Source organism: Rhincodon typus, chromosome 48, assembly GCF_021869965.1.
Source record: "Rhincodon typus isolate 14 chromosome 48, sRhiTyp1.1, whole genome shotgun sequence".
Taxonomy (NCBI): domain Eukaryota; kingdom Metazoa; phylum Chordata; class Chondrichthyes; order Orectolobiformes; family Rhincodontidae; genus Rhincodon; species Rhincodon typus.
Window position 1 is genome coordinate 267,453 of NC_063379.1, and position 22,773 is coordinate 290,225.

The 22,773-nt window shown below is 40.8% G+C and overlaps 1 protein-coding gene across 1 annotated transcript in view; it reads right to left on the reverse strand.

Annotated features, from left to right (window-relative positions):
• Positions 1–312: 312 nt before the first annotated feature.
• LOC125487980 overlaps positions 313–22,773 on the reverse strand; it is a 26,635-nt gene continuing 4,174 nt past the window's right edge. Inside the window, exons 2-12 of the mRNA XM_048620726.1 lie at positions 20,491–20,602; positions 18,818–18,911; positions 16,988–17,042; positions 15,489–15,629; positions 13,040–13,200; positions 9,422–9,520; positions 4,775–4,920; positions 4,450–4,621; positions 2,779–2,891; positions 910–994; positions 313–369 (exon numbers count right to left, since the gene is read on the reverse strand). Of these exons, the coding sequence (XP_048476683.1) occupies positions 313–369; positions 910–994; positions 2,779–2,891; positions 4,450–4,621; positions 4,775–4,920; positions 9,422–9,520; positions 13,040–13,200; positions 15,489–15,629; positions 16,988–17,042; positions 18,818–18,911; positions 20,491–20,602 (1,235 nt within the window). The remainder of the gene's footprint in view (positions 370–909; positions 995–2,778; positions 2,892–4,449; positions 4,622–4,774; positions 4,921–9,421; positions 9,521–13,039; positions 13,201–15,488; positions 15,630–16,987; positions 17,043–18,817; positions 18,912–20,490; positions 20,603–22,773) is intronic.

A 22,773-nucleotide genomic window follows, 5' to 3' on the forward strand; every position in this document is an offset into this window, starting at 1 on the left:
TCAGATTTGATGGTTAGAGTGGTGGCCAACTATGACCCCGAGTCAAACAGAAGAATGAAATATGTGGAAATGCTTGATAAAACAGACAGAGAAGGGTCAGAAATTCTCATTACAATTTTTCTGCACACAAGAAGACAAAGCTCGAAATAGTGGATTGAACAGTCAAGTGCATATGACAGGCCTGACGACCTGGTTTCTGTCGAATGGTGACAAGTTTACTTTTGTATTTGTAACATATTTTCATTAAAGTACGGATCTAGAACTTGCATCATGTCAGATTTTTCATGCAGGCTCCAGCAAAAATCTGTTGTTTTAATCTATTTCCTCTTCCGATATGCACTGTTGGAGATACATCTCATAAAGATGTTCCTGAAAAAGTAGAGATGCTAGAAGTAATGATCTCAGACCACAAAAGCATAAGAAATGGCAACTGGAGTAGGCCATTCGGCCACTTGAGTCTGCTCTGCCAATCAATACCATCTTATCGGGTATTCTGATATTCCTTGTGTCCACTTTCCAGCCTTTTCCCATAACACTTGGTTTCCACAACTATTGAAGAAACTCCCTTTCTCAGTCTTAAAAATACTCTTCCCTGCAAACGACCACCTCCCACTCCTCCCCCCTCGCCCACCCTCTCTCCCAAACCCTTTGTCCTCTGGCCCCATCCTCACAGCTCTCTCTGACAAGGAGTTCCAAAGAATCACAACCTTCAGAAAGAATAAATTTCTCCTAATCTCATTCTTAAATGCCACCCTCCTCCAAGAAGCGTAACCCTGCGTATTGAATATGTAGTGATATCAATTGCACAAATGCACACCTATTCCTTTGGAATTTGATTGAGATAAATCATAGGGAAAACAAGGACAATTTTAGAATCAGTGAAGGGAATCAATGAATGGCAATAGTTACCCTTTTTTCAACCACAACATGTTGGACATAATCGCATTTTGCTCGAAGTTGCTTTCTGTCCTTCCTTGATAGGGTCGGTTTTGAGCTAAAAATATAAAGATAGAAGTTGAACAATGCCAAGGAAAAATTCCATGGATCAGAAATTTCCTGAAACGTTTCTGAACGTTATAAAACGTTATTGAACTTCCCTGAACCCCAAAGAAATTATCTTATATGTCACTGATTTCAAAATAAATTTTAAACTGACTTATAGTTATATGTACTTGGTGAGTGAGTGAGTGAGTCAGTGAAAGTGATAGAGTAAGTGAATGAAATTGAGTGATTGAGCTAGTGAGTGTGGGAAAGTCAGTGTTTGAGTGAGGGACTGAAGCAGTGTGAGAGGGAGTGAAAGATTGAGTGAGTGTGTGAGAGAGTTCGTGAACGAGTGAGGGAGTGAGTGATTGATTACATGAGTATGTGAAAGTGAGTGTGTGAGGGAGTGAGTCCAAGGGAGTGGGTGAGTGAGTTTGCGTGAAAACATAGGAAACAAGGAACAGGAGTGGACCATTCAGCCCCTTCAACCTGCTCTACCATTCAATCAAATCATGGCTGAGCTGTAGTCTATCCGCATTTGCCTACCTTGGGCTCATATCCATTGATTAAGAAAAGAACTGTCTCACTCAGATTTAAAATTAATTAGCATCGGCACCATTTGCCAAAGTTGGCTCCGAACCTCCCCTACTCTTTCTGGACAGAAATGGTTTTCTTAACATCTCTCCTGAATGGTCTGGCCCTTATTCTTATGCTATGCCCCCTGGTTCTAGAATTTCCAAAGAGTGGGAATGGTTTATCTTTAACCATCCTGCCTTTTCCTGTCAATATCCTGAAGGCCTCAATTAGATTACCCTTTTACTTTCTAAGATCTAGAAAAGAAAGGGACAATTTGCGTAATCTCGCTTCATAACTTAAACCCTGAAGTCCAGGGACCATGCTTGTAAACCCATGTTTATCTACCTCCAGAGTGCAGAAAGAAAATAAACAGAATACATTTTTCTTTTAAAGGTTTGGAAAGCAGATCGCATCTTGAAAAACCATGGAATTTCGCAATGTGTAGAATTATATTGTCTGACACCTATTTATTTTAAGACTATATAATTGAACAACTGAATGGTTCTCTAGATAGTTCTCTTGATCCAACAACATCAACTATCACAGCCATGACAACCAATGGACCATCGTGAATATAATCTAAAAAATAAAATCCATGATGCAAGTCATCACAGCTTCTGAGCAATACTTCCTAAAGTCGTCACTACTACCAGATAGATAGGCGAGTAAGGAAGGTACATGGGAGCACCACTACCTGCATGTTCATCTCCATTCTCCGCTGCATCCTTACTACTTATGTCTTTGAATCAAACTCATTTTCTGTCTGCACTGGGGATGGAATAACACACCACGGAGAAAAGCAGCTTAAAATCTAAGCTCCCCACAAAGTTTTCAGTGCAATTAAGGAACAGAAATAAATTCTAGCCGAGGCAGAGGACACAAACATCCTGCAAAAACTGTCAATAGACAGGCATCGTCCAACGCTTGCAACGATAATAGAATTTGCTCATCTTGTGGTACTTTCTCTCTCTCCAGATCTCTTTCGCCAACGCCAAATCTCATATTCTGTTAATGAAGCCTCTCTTGCATCTTTTATCAATATACTTTCATATCAATATACTTTCATAACTCTCCCGATTCACTGAATGATGGAATGTTTCCTCCCTTGGTGTTCCCTAAATATCTTATCTGAAGTGTTTTTGGATGCTAAAACAAATCCTAAAGTATGTGTCTGTTTGTTGTCAGTTTATCCCATCCCCAAATCAAAACAGTAACATTTACCAGTTGCAACACTTTGCAAGGATCTTTGAGACAAGCATGAATCCGGTCAACGTGATCACAGCCAGGAGGTAACTTTCTCCAGTTAACCAATTCCAGACCGTAGAAACACACCACTGTGGATAAGAAAAGAAGGTTCAAAATATCACAGTGAGCAAGCGAACAAGTTAAAGAGGGCTAAATCTCACAAGTTTTCTCTTTTGTGTAATTCCCAGTTTCGACTATCACGATGTACTGACGTTCAATCTGGATATTTCTAAACAAAATAACGTATTGAATAACCACAAGAGGGGAGGGTTTGCAGATGGCACTGAACTTTGAAGAATTGTAAACTATGAGAACAGCAGTCTGGAACTCCAAAAGGGCATTGATAGAGTGGGCCGAGAGGGAACGGATGAGGCTCAATGCAGAGATAAGTGAAGTGAAGCACTTTCGTCAGAAGAACATTGAAGGAAGATAAAAGACAGAGGGCACAATTCTAAAGGGGGTGCAGAGGCAAAGGGACCTGGGGCCGCATGTACACAGATCATTGAAGGTGGCAGGATAAGGGGGAGAGAGCAGTAAATAATTTAGACATTTTCCTCGTGTTTATTCATAGGGGCAGAGAGTACAAGAGCGAGGAAGTGATATTGAACCCATATGAGACATCTGTTCGAGTAATGTGGAAAATAGTCAGTGCCATATTATCAGAAAGATATAAATGTGTTGGGGAGAGCGCATAATTTATCTGAGTCACCGATGAAATACAACGAAAACATGAGGGAGTCTTTTTCTTTTCTCAAAACATGCAACAGAATGAAATTACTCGCATGTGCGGCAGGATCATCAGTATGAGTGACTCGGGGAAAGAGAAAATAAAGTATTGTATTAGTAAGAGGGATACATCAAGGGACGGGTGAGGTGGCAGCTCTGGTACTGTACTGTGTTATTCAGTAACCACTTCCCATTAATAGACACACTGACATTACCGAGGGGAAATGAATAGTCAGAAACGGGTCATGTGGATGAACAGTTTCTGTCGAAGAAGTAAACTCCGATTCTTTACCCAGGAGTATGTTTGACTGACTGACTGCACTGAGAATTTCCCATTTGTTGTTTTATTTCAGATTTCCAGTATTTGCAGCTGTCTCCCTTATTTGCACTTTTGATTGCAGTTAGCACAGAACATTAGGACATAAAGCCAGAGTAAAAATCAGCCCCTTGCCTATGTTCTACCATTCAACACAAACATTGCCGATGTCAAACCGTATTCCGCATTCCTGCCCATTAACACCAACCTTGGTTTCATTTAAACGGTGAGTAATCTATCAATTCCAATGAAGAATACATTCAGCGATTAAACGTTCACAACGCTATGAAGCAGGCATTACCAAGAGGTTTTACAGTATTTGAGTGAATAAATCTCTCTTCATTACGTGATCAACGTCTTATTGTAAGGCTTTATACCGGATTTCTGACGCCTCACAAGGAGGAAACAATCTCTTGCAGTTTCTCTTATCAACGTGTTTCACAATTGTAAGTGCCTTAATCTGATCATGTCTCATCTTTCTAAACTTCATATTCTCCATTCACAATTTACTCAGTCACCCAAAGGAGGACCATGCCTTCAACACAGAATTGAAATCAGACATCGAACTGCTGCCACAAAGGCTTGTGAAACCAAGACAGCCATACCGCCCAGATGAATAAAATATTCGCCATCTCGGTGCCGATGATATCCGTGAGGTTTTCTCTTGATGTTTTTGAAATGATAAAACTTGTCAGCAGTGATAATGGAGGCAGGTACACTAGGGCGCTGAAAAACATAAACATGATCCACGCTCTCCTGTTCCTGGAGGCCTGCTCACTGAAACGACAGACAGAAACATTGTCTCTATTAACTCAAAGTTTCCTTGCTAAGTCCCTGCCCCTCTGTGTTCTTTAACTGATAATGCCATCTTTACATTTAAAGCTAAAGCCTTTATTTGAGTCAGAATTATAATTCAGACTAAAGCCTCACCTGCTCTCCTGCAGTTTACAGTCCGCTGTGGTAATGATCAAGTCACAGTCTTTCTCGAGTTGGTTCAGAGTATTCTGGACTGTTCGGTTAATGGTTTTCTCAATTGTTGTACAGACCTCTTGGATTTGATTCACACAAGAAGCCGGCTGCCAACATAAACGATGTAAACAGAGACGGGAAACACAAAGTGACAACTGAATGCTAGTTTTATCCGGGGGCATATTTGCCGTTCTTTCACTCGCATCAATAAATAAATGGACCTTTCTGTTATACTCTTTCCTTTCCCACCAAACCTCCTCGTGACCAAGGTTTACAGAAACCAGGAGTTATTGGAATGCAGAGAACATTGCCCAGGGAGTAGAAACCACAGTGTACTTGAAATCTAACCTTGCAGACTGCAAGTCTGCTTTAGAATTCTTCAAAATCCACCGAGCTTATATTTTCTTCAAGGAATTTATTGATTTAGCTTTCCAGTTTCCATAATAAGGAGGAATAAGTTCCAGCTGTGCCAATTTGATCATTTTCCTGATTCTGGACCCTGGTTGTTCTTTCTCATCTGTTCTGTGCCTCCCTAAACTGACTGTGTTGAATCGGAGGTGCTGGACGTGGGAAAGTCGTGGGACTGTAAAAGCTGCTTCTTTTTTAATGTTTTGTTTTCAGTACTGGAGGTGATTTGCTAGATTTCTTGAAAGAGCAATCACTATTTTATAAGTGTTTTCTTTGTTTTGTGACTTTGAAAAAAGAACCAACACAACGGTACTTTGAAAACGGAAGAAAAGCAACTGCAGCAGACGACATGGTCGGGTTGTTTCTGAAGAGTTCAGAAAGAAACAGGAGTGAGCAACTAACTGACTGTGAAATTACAAGAATCTCTGGATATCGGAGTTCTGTCCAAGAAATATAAACAAGCCATAAAATTCACAGCTGACCTTACTGGGAACTGCCCACAGCTGGGGATCAGCTGAGTGTTTTTTCTGACATCTCATAAGCTATAATCTGTTTGCTCTTGTACATGTGCAACAGTGAATGAGTTTTATTTTTAACATTTATTTTATTGAGGTCTGTCTCTTGTTTAAATTTTTTTTGAATGTGACATGGGGACTAAGTTGTCCGGGACCAATGGTTTTTAGAGCAGTCAGATTGTGCATTTTTATAGGTTTGTAGATTGTTAGGGTGTAAAGATGGTCTTGAGTAGAGTGATGTTCTCTTCCCGTCGGATAGGGGATATTAGGGAGAATTTCAATGTTTCTGATGATTATATCTGCAAAATGTACATTTGATTGTGAATCCTATCCGACCACATGGATCTGTTGTTGTAGTAGTCAGAAACAATGAGGAATTTACAGGTGCCAAGTGGTGTGATGGATGGCAGTTTCAGGAAGGTAGAAAAATTGCAGATACAATACAATAGGTGGGTCACCGCTAAGAAAGGTAGGATAAGTATCTAGGCAGGCAGTGCAGGAGTCTCCTGGGGATATCTCCACTTCAGTAAGTATGCTCTTTCACAAAATGTGGTTGGTGGAGGCATTGACCCAATGGGAATGTAACACTGACATTTGGGTTTATGGTATTGAGATTGGCTTTACTGTAACGAGGGGTACGTTAGATTTCAAGTGATCAATTGTTAATAGGGGAATCCCTAGACAGAGGCACATATAGACATTTCTGTGGTCCACACCATTCATCCGAATTGTGTGCTGCCTCCCTGGTTCCAGGGTCAAGGATAGAATTTTCTCAAAGGGGAGAGTGCCCAGCAGGAAGTCGTTGAGGGACAGAAAATGTTGACATTCTAAGGACAGAATATATGAAATTAGTCTGGACGTTAAAGAGTAGGTCCTCAAAGATAGTAATATCTGGATCACTCCCGGTGCCATGTGCTCGTGAGAATAGGATAGCAGGATAGAACAGATGAATACGTGGCTGAGAAGCTGTGCAGAGGAGAAGAAGGCACATTATTGGATCATTGAAATTTCTTCTGGGGTACAAGTGACTTGTATAAGAAGGACGGGTGGTATCTGAATTGGAAAGGCACTAAAATATTGGTGGGGAGATTTGCTGAAGTTGCTCAAAAGGATTTAAACGAGTAAGCAGGAGTGGGTGGGGGTAGGAAAAAGGAAATTTGTCAGGTACAGAGAGCAGGGATTGAGTGGATCCTCCGAGAAGTGTGTAAAGGCAATAGCGGTACATTCAAGAAGGAAATCATGAGGTAAAAAAGGGGACATAGATTGCCTTGGCAGTTAAGGTTGAAGAGATTCCAAAGAGATTCTACAAATGCATTAAGGACAAAAGGGAAAAAATCGGGCTCCTTAAAGATCAGCTATGCTTGAAACCGCAGGATATGGAACAGATACTAAATAAATATGTTGTATCTGTATTTACTGTGGAGAAGGATTTTGAAGCTAGAGAACTTGAGGAAACAAATCGTGATATATTGAAAAGGGTCTATATTACAGAAGAGGACATCCCGGACGTCTGAGAATGCATAAAGGTGTATAAATCCCCAAGACCTATTCAGGTGTACCGTAGAACTTTGTGGGAAGCTGGAGAAGGGATTGCTGTCCCCTCGATGAGATATCTGTATTATCAATAGCCACGGGTGTGGTACTGGGAGACTGGAGATTCGATAAAATGGTGCCATTATTTAATAAAGGTGCTAAGGAAAAGCCAGAGAGCTAAAGACCCATGAGTCTGACGACAGTGGTGAGAAGGTTATTGGATGGGATTTTGAGGGTCAGAACTTGCATGTATTTGGAAAGACAAGGACTGATTATGGATAGTCAACATGGCTTTAAGCATGAGAAATCCTCTCTCACTAAATTGACAGGTTTTTGAAGAAGTGATGAAAAAGATTGATGGAGGCAGAGTGGTGGATGTTGTCTATATGCACTACAGGAAGTCGTTCGAAATGGTTCATCTTGGTAGACTGGTTAGCAAGATTAGATCACATGGAACACAGGGAGAACTAGCTATGCATATACAAAATTGGGTCGAAGGTAGGACACAGAATGTAATATTGGATGGTTGCTTTTTGGAAAGGAGGCCATTGACCAGTGGTGTGCCACAAGGTTCGGTTTTGGGTCCACTGCTTTTTGTTAATTGTGGAAATAATTTTGGATGTAAATATAGGAAGTATGGTTCGTAAGTTTGCAGATGACATGAAAATTGGACGTGCAGTGGACAGCAACGAAGGTTACCTCGGAGTACAGAGGGACATTGCTCAGATGGAAATTGGGCCGGTAAGTGGCAGATGGAGTTTGATTTCGATAAATGTGAGGTGCTCAATTTTGGTATGGCAACTCAGAGCCGGAATTATATACTTCATGAAGGGTCCTAAGGAGTGCTGCACCTTGAGGTGTAGGTCCATAGTTCGTTGAAATTGAAGTCACAGGTACACAGGGTAGTTAAGAAGCTGTTTGGGATGCTTGCCTTCATTCTGCAATGCATTGTATATAGGATTTGGGAGGTTATGTTGTAGCTGTACAGGTCATTCTCCATTTTTGTAATGCTGCTTTCAATTCAACTCCCTGCTGTAGTAATGAGTTTGTGAAACTTGAAAGAGTTTAGAAAAGATTTACAAGGATGTTGCTAGGTTTGAGGGTTTGAGCTACAGGGAGAGGCTGAATAGGCTGGGGCTATTTACCCAGGAGCATTGGAGGATGAGGGGTGACCTTATAGAAGTTTACAAAATTATGACGGCCATGGATAGGGAAAAGTTCAGGTCTTTTCCCCAAAGTAGTGGTGTCCAAAACAAGGGGGCATAGTTTTAAGGTGAAACTAAGAAAATTTAAAAGATAGCTCAGGGGCAACCATTTGGGAGTGGTGGTACGTGTATGGAAGGAACTGCTCGCGGAGGAGGTGGATGTTGGTACAATGTTGGTGCAACATTTAAAAGCCATCTGGATGGATGCATGAATAAGAAGGATCTCGAGGAATAGGGGCCAAATGTTGAAAAATGGAACTAGATTAATGTAGAATATCTGCTCAGTATAGAAGAATTGGTCTGAAGAATCTGTTTCTGTGCTTAAAATATCTATGACTTTATAACAGGTAAAGCTGCTAAAATTTGAACACGGTCTGATAGAGAGTCTGAGAAAACATGCCAAAAGGGTACGAATCATTTGTCTTCTATCTTTTTCTCTGAAAGCCTCTCATTAAAGTCTGGCCAGCAGGAAAACGACTAGAAAGTCTCTCCATCACTCGTGGAGCATTGTTCGAGAATAGATCAGAACCACACCATTGCACCCAGAAGGAAAATACTCAGCGACCAACAAACTCCAACCAATGCATGGACACTCACCGTTGTCAAGAGGTTGTGTTTTCACATTACTACAGCTACAAGGCAACATCTCTGGCAAAAATCTTATGTCCGTTCTTATTAGCTTTGCGTTTCAGTGATGTGTTTGATTTGGTTTCAATGCTGAGCTAAATTAGGTATGACACTTCTCTACGTCTCACACTTCTCTCTTTGTATATATAAACGTTACATATATATAGGCACATGATTATACTTATTTATGTAAGTATAACTATATATGTGTATTATAAATAACACGTTAATATATTGACACAGACACACATATGTATAATTATATATATTTACAGGTATCTGTATAAACCTGTGATTGGTTTAGAGACTTGCAGGCCTACCTTGTTTGGATCTGGAATGTAAATGTTCGGCATATCAAAGCCACACTTATTGAGTCCGGGTCTTTTGCATATTTCTTGCACTATTTGCATCATTACTCTCTAGAGAAGAAAACAAATGCATTTTTCGATCAATAGAAACGCATTTGCTCCTTTAGTATGGAGCATCTCATTAGAAAATAATTGTTTGTACTATGTTGGAGGTGTTCAGACTCTTACAAGGTCTCAAAGAATGTCACAGTTAATCAATGACAATGAATTCAGTTCGACTCAAAGCTGTCTTGCAGAAAATACAGGTGCAATTGAGTACACTTTTTGGCCCTTCAAGCAATAATGAGATACATTTAAAAAACTCATCTGCTTATTTTCAGTGTCTATTAAAATCTAAATGGGTGCTGACTATTTCTTTTTGCAGCAGTTTCAGACTGTTTAAGTTTCAAGGTTTTCAGTAAAATAAAGAATCTGAACTTAACTTCTGGTTCCAAACTAATTTGTGACAACAACAATGGTACACTTCCTATGAGGAAGAGCCGGACAACAATATAGATGACCAGCTCAAATATTAAACTGAGGACTAATAACAAGAATGTAACATAAATCAGAAAGAGTCGCCTGATCAAGTAAGTTCCAGCATAAAATAAGATTCGTCTGATCAAGTAAGTTCCAGCATAAAATAAGATGTGGCAGTTCTGGTTGTGGTCTTAACTTTCCTTGCCTCCCCATCATCCATAATGTTCCACTCACTTGCCGTTGAAGCCTCAGTTTTACTCAAACTAGTATGTTTTAATAAACTGGCTCCATTGCTCTTTGAGAAAGAGAACAACAATGGACTAATGACCCAGCGAGAGAAGGATTCATTCATCATTTCTGAATTTAATTTGAAAAATTCGTTGAAACAAACTATGCCAACAGTCTACCAAACCGTCAGACTCATTATCTGTTTGAAATAGGATGATTGATGCAAAAATGAAAATGGAAAGAATCTCCAACAAACCAAAAAAAGAAAAACAATACTGTGTGTAGTGACAGTACAAGGCAAAAAAAAAAAAAATGAACAGTAGGAAAAAGGAAAGGACAACAGAAATTTATACATGTGAATATGTGGCTGACACATTGATTAAATTGTTTTATCTTAACAACCATTTCTGCTGGTGATATACATTCCTGCACAATTGTGGCACAGGATCTCATCAGTTACAGTATGTTCTGGGAAAGGAAGTGCCTATTATAAATCTTTTCACTTAAAGGTGTCATTCTCAGAAATGGAACAATGGTGTTGGCAAATGTATTCCTGAGCGGTGGCATCTCCATTATACCGCCAACATTCATATAAACACCCTGCTAAGCTGCTTTCACTGTTTTTTTGCCCTACATTGCATTTATCCTGCACTGAATATATTCTTGGTATCAACTCAGGATTGTTTCAAAATAAAAATATAAGTAGGAACAACCATCAGGTCTGAGACTGAGACTGAGTGACTGGAGTGGAAATGTAAGCTCGGTTTCTATCTCTTCACAGATGCTACCAGAACTGTTGAGTTTCTCTATCATTTTCTGCTTTTGTCTATTTTAGGGCGCACACTGTCGGATATGAAAATGATTTTCTGATCAAGACAAGCACTGGAGATCAATCCTCATTATTTACCATTGAAACACCCCTTTACTGTCTAGTATTAATGCTGTTTAGCTAAAACAAATGAGTTATAAAAAAGAACGATAAACTGCCTGTCTTTATACATCCTTCCTGTATTTATACATCTTCTCCCTACTGAAGACCAGACGTGCAGCATTTGAGTCGGGTGATTTGGACCAATGCAGATAATCGAGATATGACCTCCGCAAAGCCATAAGGGAGGCAAAGAAGCTGTACCAGATCAGGTTAGAGGCCCAGACCAACCAAACAGACTCCGGCTGTTATGGCAAGGCTTAAATGCCAGTATGGGATACAGAATGAAGCAGTGTAAGATAGTGGACAATGACACATTCCTCCCTGACACACTCAATACTTTCTATGCTCGGTTTGAGCAGCGTACCACCGACGTGGCAATGCCTGCCGTGACAGCCCCAGACGCACCTGTCCCCTCTGTCACCGCTTCAGACATCAGATCAGTCTTCCTGGAAGTCAGCCCAAGAAAAGTGACGGGTCCGGACGGTTTCCCTGGCCGAGCACTCAGATCCTGTGTGCACCAACTGGTGAAGGCATTCACCAAAATCTTCAACCTCTCCCTCCTACATGCCAAAGCCGTCTCGTGCTTCAAGGAGACCGCCATCATCCCTGTACCCAAGAAACCACATGCAGTGTGCCTTCATTACTACCACCCAATAACTCTGGCTTCAATAATCATGAAGTGCCTCGACAGGCTGGTCATGGCCCACATCAACTCCAGTCCCCCAGACGCCCTCGATCCCCTACAGTTTGCCTACCGACATAAAAGATCCACAGAGGATGCCATATCCCGAGCCCTGCACTCATCCCTGGAACATCTGGACAACAAAGACACCTACCTCAGATTCCTGCCCGTTGACTAAGCTCTGATTTCAACACCATTATGCCCTCCAGACTGATCTCAAAACTGTTTGACCTTGGTCTCAGCTCCACCCTCTGCAACTTGATCCTCAGCTTTCTGACACATCGGCCGCAGTCAGTGAGGATAGGTAACTCCACCTCCTCCACAATATCACTCAAAACTGAAGCACACCAAGGATGCGTCTCATCCCCCTGCTGTATTCCCTTTACAGCTCCGACTGTCTTGCCAAATTCTGAATAAACGCCATCAACAAGTTCGCTGACGGCAGCTCTGCAGTGGGACGGATATTTAACAACGACGAATCAAAGTGCAGAAGGGAGATGTAGGGCTTGGTGACGTGTGCAATGAGAACAACCTCTCGCTCAACATTGGCAAAACTGAAGAACTGATCATCGACTTCAGAAAGAAAGGGGCAAAACAGGCCGTCATCCACATCAACAGAACTGAGGATGAGATGTTGAAGAGCATCAGGTTCCTCGAAGTGATGATAATCGACGACCTGTCCTGGACTTCTCACATAAATGCGAATGTCAAGAAGGCACAATAACGTCTCTTCTTCCTCAGGCAGCTCAGGAAATTTGGCATGTCCATAAGGTCCCTCACTAACGAGCGGCCTGGTGTGGCATTTATACGGCTCACTACTGCAGAAATGCAGCCAACATCATCAAAGACACATCGCATCCCGTGATGATCTCCTACAACCTCTTCCATCAGGCAGAAGATGCAGAAGCCTGAACACACGCAGCAGAAGATACAGGAACAACTTCTTCCCAGCCGTTTTTGTTGAGTGGACTCTGGCGTCAAATAATGTAACCTGCAATGTCGCCTGTATGCCTCTAAGTCTTTTTGATGTGTACATCCTTTGCTGGCTGTAATCTACTTGTATCACTCGTAAACAAAGCTTTTCACTGTATTCCAGTACGCGTGACAATAAAATCAATCAATCAATCAATATAAAGTAGAAAGTCATGCTGCCATATTCCTATATATTTTATTTTATCTTTTTGTTTTACTTTCCATTGGCATGCACTGGGCTCAGTGATCCAATTCCCCCTGAAGGGGAACTACTACTGCAATGAGCTGAGATACATACCTGTCTGTCACTCTCGTGTCCGGCCTCATCAGCTTTGCTGAGGTAGAATCTCAGTTTCTCGCCGTGTTTCTCGTTTATCTTTTCTACAACGTTCAGCGTCCGTTTACATAAGGCTTGTCCCATCGGGTCAAAGAAGACAAGGATCAGATCCGCCTTCTCACCTACAGCAAATAAGGCAGTATAACATTAGATTCACACGCCGTGGTGTGAGGTTTTCCGATGTTTCAGTTGCATTTTCCAAGTGTCACTCAAGGTCTTCGATGAAGTAAGATTTCCTGAAAGTTGTCAGATTGATGGTTTTGATTTTGATAACGAGAGATTTATGGTTTTAACAAATCTCAACTAGCAAGCTCCAGCTCCTACAAATTTGGTCAATGTGAGACAGCATTTTGTCAAGGTCCAATTCGAATTCTTGATGACTATCCTTTCGATATACATGCAAACACATTACCTCCAATGAAAGCTTGGTGTCTCTTGTACCTGACCACAGCAATGTGCTTCCGGCTGATGTAGTGATCTGGCATTCCACAACTACTCGCCACAGTAATTATGTAGAATGGAGAAGAAATTTGAAAGAAAATTTCTTTTTTTTGCCTTTTCATTAATGGTTTGAAGTTAATGAAATGACTGATAGAGCATGGTGGCATGGTTTTAAATTTCCACATGACAGGATTTCAGTTTTAAGGATTAAATGAGATGGCTTTTCAAGAAAACCAGAGGAGCTATGGGTATAAGGAGGACATTCAGCGCCTCAAGCCTGCTGCGCAAATTGATTCCATCATGGTTGAACTTATGTCGGCTTCAACTTCACCTTCAAAGGAAATTATCACTGTTTTTAACGAACATTGAAAAGATCATGGTGAGGATCCAAACTGAGTGATACGCTCCCCTAGTTTCGAGTCATGGAAAGTGTCCGTTGCTTTCCTGTGACTTTGACACTGCACACGGACCAGATTTGACAGGGTCTTATATGTCTTTACCAAAAACAATTAGTTCATGACATTGTACAATCAATAATTGTTAATTTCACGATGCAATTTGTCATTTTTTAGCTTTTATAATTTATTGTCTTCTATGGTTAATTGCACTCAGCACATGAGGTGTATTGCCAGGTTACCCCTGTTTCCATTGCCAACAAATTTCTCCCACAGAATTAGTCAGGCTTGTGCAGTTAATCTTCATATTACTGATCCAATAATATAGGAGGACGATTTAAGAAATCTGAAGTAAGCATGTCAGATAATGATTAAGTTGTATTATGAGCACTTGACATCTCAAAACTTTGCGATTTAAAATAATACATTAATCACAGATGGCACAGAAACTTGCGAAAAGTTGGATGTTCAGAAATTGGAATATTTTAATTCTAAACCTTATCCATATCACGAGTTTGTTGGAAACTCACAGAGTCTTTTGCAAAGAAGTAGTAAGTGACTGCAGGAGGAAGTTTGCACAGAGTCTCAAAGAAAGATAACAACGATTGAGAGGCAGAGAGACAAAGGTGATGTGGAGACATATGAATGTCTGCTTTGTGTGGTCAACTGACAGAGGTGCGTTTGAGGGTTCTCTTTCTGTTTGATTGGAAATGAAATGAACAGGCAGGCCTCGTGAAGATTTGTGCATTATGAAATTATCAAATTAGGCCTTTCTGTTGAAGCGAAGTCCTCGATTAGTCCAGCTAAGTGCCAGAATGGAGGAAGGATACCAAGAGTTCCAACAGAGGAAACCTGAAACTTACGATGGAGCAGTTCTGATATTTCGACAGGAATATTTGTAGCATAGTACAGAACAAAAGTAGGTATCAATTGTCAGTTTATTGAAGCAAGCACTATTTTCCCTGTAGATTGAAATATTTGCTGTAGGCAAAATCTGCAGATTTGGTTTCTTAAATTTAATATCACAAAGCACAAAATCGTAGTCTTCATTTCATTCTGTCTTTTACGAATGTACATGTCTCTCTTTTGAAGATATTCATCACAGAGTCGATATTTTTTTCAAACAGCGTTTTTGCTCTTAACAAATACAAACTAAACAAATTAGTGATGCCATCAAAACTGTAACTGGGTGATCAAGTATTTCAGTGGGAGGTGAAGCCATCAGTTTACCTCATTTTAACGTCTGTGTCAGCAAGTCATACTGTCACTAAAGGTAATGTCAGTTAGCTCAGTTGGCCCCAGTGACACCAGCAGGATGGGTTTAATTCCAGCAACAGCTGAGATTACCATGAATGACTCTCCTTCTCAACCTCTTCCTTCGTCTGAGATGTTCTGACCTTCAGGCCAAACCACCACCAGTCTTCTCTCTCCAATGAGAGAGCAGCCCCATGGACTTGTAGGACTACAATGTCTTTACTTTTTCTATGATAAGAATCAGTCATTAACCCTGAAGAAGGTCAGAAAACAGCTCGGTTATTCTAAAGTCAACAAACACAAATACTAAAAAGTGTTACCCAGCCAGATCAATGCCTTATCCACATCGAATTCGTAGGACATGTCTCCATCCACAAGGCCTGGTGTATCTATGAAGGTCACCAGGAAAAACATTTTCTGCTTTGAGGTGCTGATCTCAGTCGTCAGGTAGTCTGTCACTCCTGCAGAAGCAAGGAAAGTCAAAGGTAAATAAATGATTCTCCATCTCATGCCGTTTGGTTTGCAAAGTTATGTATCAAAATACTTCAAGGGTAACAATGTAAATCACAAATAATGAATGCATTATTCTTTCACCTTCAGTATATGATAGACATCATTAGTGGCTTAACATTTGCAAATGCAGAGCATCTTCAATTTTGTACGGAATATTAATTATGGCATAAAGCAGTCAGTAACAGAATGTTACAATGCAGAAGGAACCCCATCCCTTCAGGTTGGTTATGCATGCTGCCTGAAATACCAATCCACGGAATGTCATATCTACGTTGTTACTCCCTCATACACTTCCTTCATGCGTCCACAATAGTCAATCCAAACCACTTTAAGACTACCTTTCTGTTTTAAGTAAATTCCACGCTCTTCTGGAATATGCCTTGCCAAATACATGCAGATATTTCATACGCATTCTGAACCATATTATACACCTGCTCCCGCTGCCTCTGGGGATTTATTGAATCTGCACATTAAGATCTTTCTTATCTTCAGATCTTTCCAGGGTCTTACCATTCAGAGAACAATTGCTTGCCTTGTTAGCCCTCCCCCAGTGTAATACTTTACACATTTATCGGTTTACTTCCATTTGACATTGCTCTGCCCATCAGATCAGGCAATTCATATCCTCCTTCAGTTCACAGCTGTCAACCCAGTTATTTATCAACATACCAAATGTTATAACAGCTGCAAACTTCGTGATTATATCCCTACATTTATGTCGAAAATATTAATCCACACCACAAAGTGCCATTGCCCCAACACCAAGTTCCACTGAACGCCAGTGAATGCCAACGACCAGTTACAGAAGCATCCGTTCGCCATCAAACTGTGCTTCTTCTCTCAGAGCCAATTTAGGGTCCAATGCACCATCTAATCCTGTGCCTGATGGACTCTCTGGCCTCTATCACCAGTCTGCCATTAAAGTCCTTCTTCAAAGCTTTGCTTAATCCATGGAGACACATCAAGTGCATGACTCTCATTAACACTCCTGGTTACTTCCTCAAAAAGTGTCATCAGATTTATCAAACATCACATTCCCTTAACAAATTGATCCTGACTGCCCCTGATAACTTGCAGGAAATCATTACATTGTTAACATTGTGAAGCTTCATTTGATTGATGTGACATGCATAGCCGTTATTTAGAACATAGAACATGGAAGAGAATGGCACAGTACAGGCCCTTCGGCACACGATGTTGTGCCATCCTATTACCCTAGTCTAAGATCAAACTACCCTGCATACCTTACATTTTGCTATCGTTTCTTCTCCTATTTCATGTAAAATCTAAATTATCGTGAATGTACCTTCGATCTGTTCCAGAGCTTGGAATTGTGGATAGAGATGTAATGTAGCATGACCCTGTGTAAACAAGGAAAATGATTAAAGACTACAGATGCAAAGTCCTGCAAACAAGTTTTTTTTTCATAACCCTGGTGATGTAAGAGGGGTCGGTTAGCTCGGTTGTCTGAGTGGCAGGTGTACTCACTAGAGTGACCACAGTACACTGGATTCAATTCCCACACTTGCAGAGGTGATCATGAAGGATTCTCCTTCTCAACCTCTCTCCTCGCGTGAGACGTGGTGAACCTCAGAACAAATCACCACCAGTCATCTTTCTCTTTCATGAAATACTAGGATGATAGTGACTTTACCATTTGGTATATGAGCATTTGTAATATTGTTCCAAAGAATGCAAATACGGAACCAGTCAGGGAGTGACGGTTGCAGAGCGTGAATGTGACCACACGAGTAATTCTGAATCCCAGACTAACGCTGTGGGGACATGGGCTCAAATGTCACCGTAACCATGGGTTTACTGTATGTGTAATGTATCTGGAATTCATCTCTATAATGATAAGCATCAAAAGATCCTCATTTATGAAAACAGACAGAAAATCTGATTCACTAACACCATTTTAGGCAAGGCAACAGATCGATCTTTTCTCATCTGGTTGACACGTGACTCCAGGCCACTAGCAGGACAGCTGATTCCCTCAGGCCGTTTAAGCAAACACACCTGATGCCCTTATCTGATCTGGTCATTCCTGTGACTCCAGGCTCACAGCAATGCGGTTCACTCTCGAGGACCTGCAAAGTGCCTAGCAAACTAATCAGTTCAAGGGCAACACAAACAGAAATCTCCGGAGAAACTCAACAGATCCGACAGTACCGTTGGAGAGAAAAAAAAGGTGGACAGTGGGGGAATCGTGAGTGATAGCGGGAGACAGAGTCCAAGGAAGACAGCCAGGCAAGCAAAGGGAAGGATAATGGTGAGCCAGGAGAAAGAAAAGCTGCTAATGGGGACCATTGTTGGGTGAAAATCGGTTGCTTGTGCTGAAAGCAGCCCATGTCAGGCTCTAAAGTTGTTGAACTCAGTATTGACTCCTGAAGGCTGCAGTGTCCTCAAGCGGAAAATGAACTTGTGCTGAGCTCGCTTACTTCTTTACCCCACATCCCCTGTCATATATTCCCCTTTCCTAAGCTACCATTAATTCTGAAGAAAGATCAATGGACCCGAAAGATTTACTCGTTTCTCTCTCCCCAGATACTGCCAGACCTGTTGAGTTTGTCCAACAATTTCTGTTTTTGTTTCAGATTTCCAGCATTCACAATTTAGCTTCGCTTTATTTTACAGTTCAAAGGCAATTAGGGATGGCGACCAAATTCTGATCTTGTCAGCAATTCCCCACTTCTTTTCGAAGAACAAAGTTAACTGTATCAGTGCTGTGTGTGTTAGTTTATTTCTCAGTTGTCAGGGCGATAGCAACGGCATTGCAATTTGTCTTTCAGATACACAACTGTAAGCTGCATCTGGTCCCTATCAATGCAGCAATGGTCATTGGCCAAGCATTACGCAATTCAAACTGGCCTAAATAATGAAATTGTTATTATTATTATTATTATTATTACTATTATTAATCAATAATTTCCGTTCAGTGTCATTGGGGCTGCGAAAGCGGGTCAAAGCCACCGGACGTAAGTGAAGAAAATAATGACATCGAATGTGATGATTACTAAGAATTCCAGTAAGTGTACTCGAGAAGAGGCTCCCTGCTCTTTGACATTAGCCACTCGCCTGTGTTCAGGGATCTCAGATGAGTGAAAGCTCAGCGATGATTCATGATATTACTCACCAGGAGTGACTCCCTTTTCTTTCCACTGGTGACAAATGTAAATCCTTGTGTCTCGGTTGCAACTCCTGTTTTCTGTATATGTTCCTCAATGTACCTAAAATTTTTAACGATTCAACATGCAAATATCATTCTTACAGTCCATGGGTCATACACTTGGCTATTGCTGAGGAAAAACGCATTTTGCTGAAAATGTTTGACTTGCTGAGACCAAGATAATTAGCAATACATATCAACGTAAAGGGACAACAATACCTTAACTCTAATGGAAGGGATAGCACATGAGTTGATGAATAGACTGACTGATTGAGCTGTTACCATGGAGAAAGTGCCAGTCAGGCGATGGCTGATGGTTAATTGACACGCTTTATTTAAATATTAACACAGATTGGAGGGCTAATGATTTCAAAATTTTGCCTTGAGAAATGAGCCAGAGAACGGTTGTCATCTGCTAAATTTCATTGAAATAGGCACAATATGTGAATGATCATGGTCAAAGTTGCACTGGAGGAGAAGTTGTGTTCATTGTATTTCTGCAATGATGATACCAAGGCAGGGATTCAGTAATAATGAGAGAAACAGAGGCAGTGAGGATCCTGAGAAATACAGCCAGTATTACTGAAAGGAGGAGAGTCAAGGACGACGTGGAGACACAGTCAGTATGGATAAAGGAACAGAGGCAGTGAGGACCTGAGACCCACAGTCAGTGTTACTGAGAGGATCATAGGCAGTGTGGGCTCTGAGATAAGCAGTCAGTATGACTTAAAGGAGCTGAGGCAGTGAGGACCCTGATGTACACACTTCGTATTACTGAGAAGATTAGAAGTAGTGTGGAAACTGAGGCATGCAGTCAGTATTGCTGACAGGAGCAGCGGCAGTAGAGATGGTGTGTCAGGCTATAAATATCCACAGCATGAATAGGCAGTGTGAGTGCCCTGACTCAGACAATCAGAATCGATTCGATGAGCGGACGATTTGAGGGCAAATCTGAAAGGAGCAGACAAGAAAAAGAAATAATGGAGCCCCTAAACATATAATAAATGTACAATGCCTTTAACTTTACCTTTTTGTCATCATTGTGCTTTCCAAATTAAATTGACACTTGTCTTTGTTTCATTATTCCTTCCCAGTTGGTTGGACGTCTGGTTTTCGGTGTATAATAATGCCAATACTGTGGGTCCATCCCTGCACTGCCTGAGGTGACCATACATTCTCAATCGTTCCCCTCGCCTGAGGCATGGTGACTCTTATGTTAAACCACCTCCAATCGTCTGTCTCTGACGAGACAGCAACTCAATGTTCTGGTAAGACTATCGTGGCTTTACCTTTTCAGTCTTTGTGGCATTTTTCACCACTTCTTGTCTTGTATAATTTCTCCAAGTGTAACGCTGTTCTTGTATTAAGACACACTTTTTGTCAAGTTTTGTTCACTGCTTTGTAAATAAATAATATACATTCTGTTCCATTTTCTACAAGGCGCCCTGCATAAAAAGCCTCACTAGATTGGTCAGATCAAGCCACCGTTTTCATAAATCCGCCCTATCTGCTAGGAAGTGACCCCGATGGCTAAGGTGGACGTCTGTATCCAGTGAATACTCTTCAAACATTTCCAGTGAATGCATCCGTCCCAGCCTTCGTCAATGCCACAATAGAAAACATGAGATTGGTCTGCTCACCAATTGATGAAGGAACTTTTCCCAGCTGAATGGTTGCCCATCAGCATCACTGTGATTTTATTCCTTGGAGCCGAGAGTCTGAGTCCCAGCTGCTTGGCGATTGCCACCAGTCCTACAAACAACAGATAAGAAAAGAAAATTAGAAATTTTATGTAAAGTCCATAAAACTGGTACATTTGAAACAATGACATGACTATGGTCACCTCGGTTAGAACCCAGTCAAAATGATTCACCCTTGACATCATTGATAAGTCACTAATATTGTATCAATTTCTCTTTGCTGCTATAACATAGTGTGTATCCCAATGAGCAAAATATCTTAATTTAGCAGACAGAATGTTTCCTTTCTAACTGTTTTAAGACAACATTTAAAGAAAGATATCAGGGTACTTGAGAGACGGTGACATTTAGTCACAGGGACTTGAAAATATTTCTAACGCCCGCCCCACCCCGTCCCACCCCCAACCCACACCGACAAGGACGAAATTTCAATCCATTGCATGCCACGAGACATAAACAGAGATTCTGAAATTGTGAAACTTAATCAGTGTCATATTAGTTTCCGGTACACAGTATAAGTTTCTATGAAAAAATGAGGTGTTAATTTTTGCTTAATCCCATGCTCTTAACACTTGGGTACGACTTTAAGTAAAGAACGGGATTTTACAACTCGTACAATGAGATAAAATCTCACTTTCTACTGATTTAATTATTTTCTCTCTGTCTCTATCTCTCTTTCTCTTTCTCCTTCTCTCTCCCTCTCTCTGTCTTTCTCCCAAATAGTAAGTATTCTACGCTGTCTTACATCTGTAAAAAATTCCAAATTTTCCCAATTTTTAGTTGTGTTGTTCTCACAATCTCAGTTCTCCACCTTATCGATGCCATATACATGATATATCATATAATGTATAATATATCAGCATGAACCAATTTCTTGCATTTAAATTCTTGCACGGTGTTTTTAGGCACTGCATAAACAAAGAAGAATAAATGTTTTCAGTTAACGTTTCGAGTCGAATGACCCGACCTCAGAATAGATTTGACGAAGGGTCATTCAACCAGAAACGATAACTCAGATTTCTGTCCACAGGTGCTGACAGACACGCTGAGATTTTACAACATTTTCTATTTTTGAGTCTGATTTACAGCATCCGCAGTTCTTTCGGTTTTTATTGAAATGTTTTCAGTTTGCCATTATTGGAATTGATCATAAAAGTCGAGCTAAATGTCTGCTTTTCAATGCACTGAATTTTTAAAAAATATTGCTTCACAAAAATACATGGACATGCACGTTCAAAAGACACAACTGACGTATAGAAAAACACCCTTTAAGCAACTAAAACGTCCATGATCTGCCATGATCCCGTTGAATGGTATAAAAGGCTCGAAGGGCTGAATGCTCCAAAGATATGTCAATTCTTGTTGCAATCAATTTTCAGGGCAGGAAAGATTAAGCTTTGATACTATGGCAAACATTCTTAAAACAGTCTCAATGGTACAACTTTGAGTGGAGTGTAAGAGCAGATCTATAGTAACCATTCAGGAGGGTTTCTTGACGTAGTATCCAAACATAGAAAGTGTTATACTGGACGTGGGAAATGAGCCCGCTCAGGTGAGTGAAGTTTCGTTGTGGGAGTATTACACCATGTGTTTTAAGATATTCATAGAGAGGGATAACAGCAGTCCTCTGGTGAGAGTGTAAAGTGGGGGAAGGTGAACCACAACAATAGTAGGCACGAATTGGAGAATTTTGATTGGAGGTAGCTATTTGAGGATATATTCATCTTGGACATGTGGGAGTCTTTCAAATGGCTGTTCAGGAGTGGCACGTTCCTGCGACAACTAAGGATAGGTGTGGCAAGTTACGTGAACTTTGTTAACGAGAGAGGTTATGATCTTGGCCAGAAAGAAAAAGGAAGCTTACGTAAGGTGTAGGAGCACGTTAAGTGACAAAACCCTCGAAGTATACAAGAGAAGTAGGAAAGAACTTAAATAAGGAATTAGAAGGGCTAAAAGGGTTCATGAAATGTCGTTAGAAAAAAGAATTAAGGAGAATCTCAAGGTTTTTTATACACATGTAGAAACCAAGAGGGGAGCAAGAGAAAGAATTGGCCCAAACAAAAACAAAGGAGGGAATATATGTGTGATGTAGATTAGGCAGGTGAGGTCCTAAACGAATACTTCGTGTCAGTATTCACCAAAGAGAAGGCATTGGTGGAGTATGATCTCAAAGAAGGGAGCATAGATTATCTAAGCCAAGTTGCTGTTAAAAAGGTGTTATGC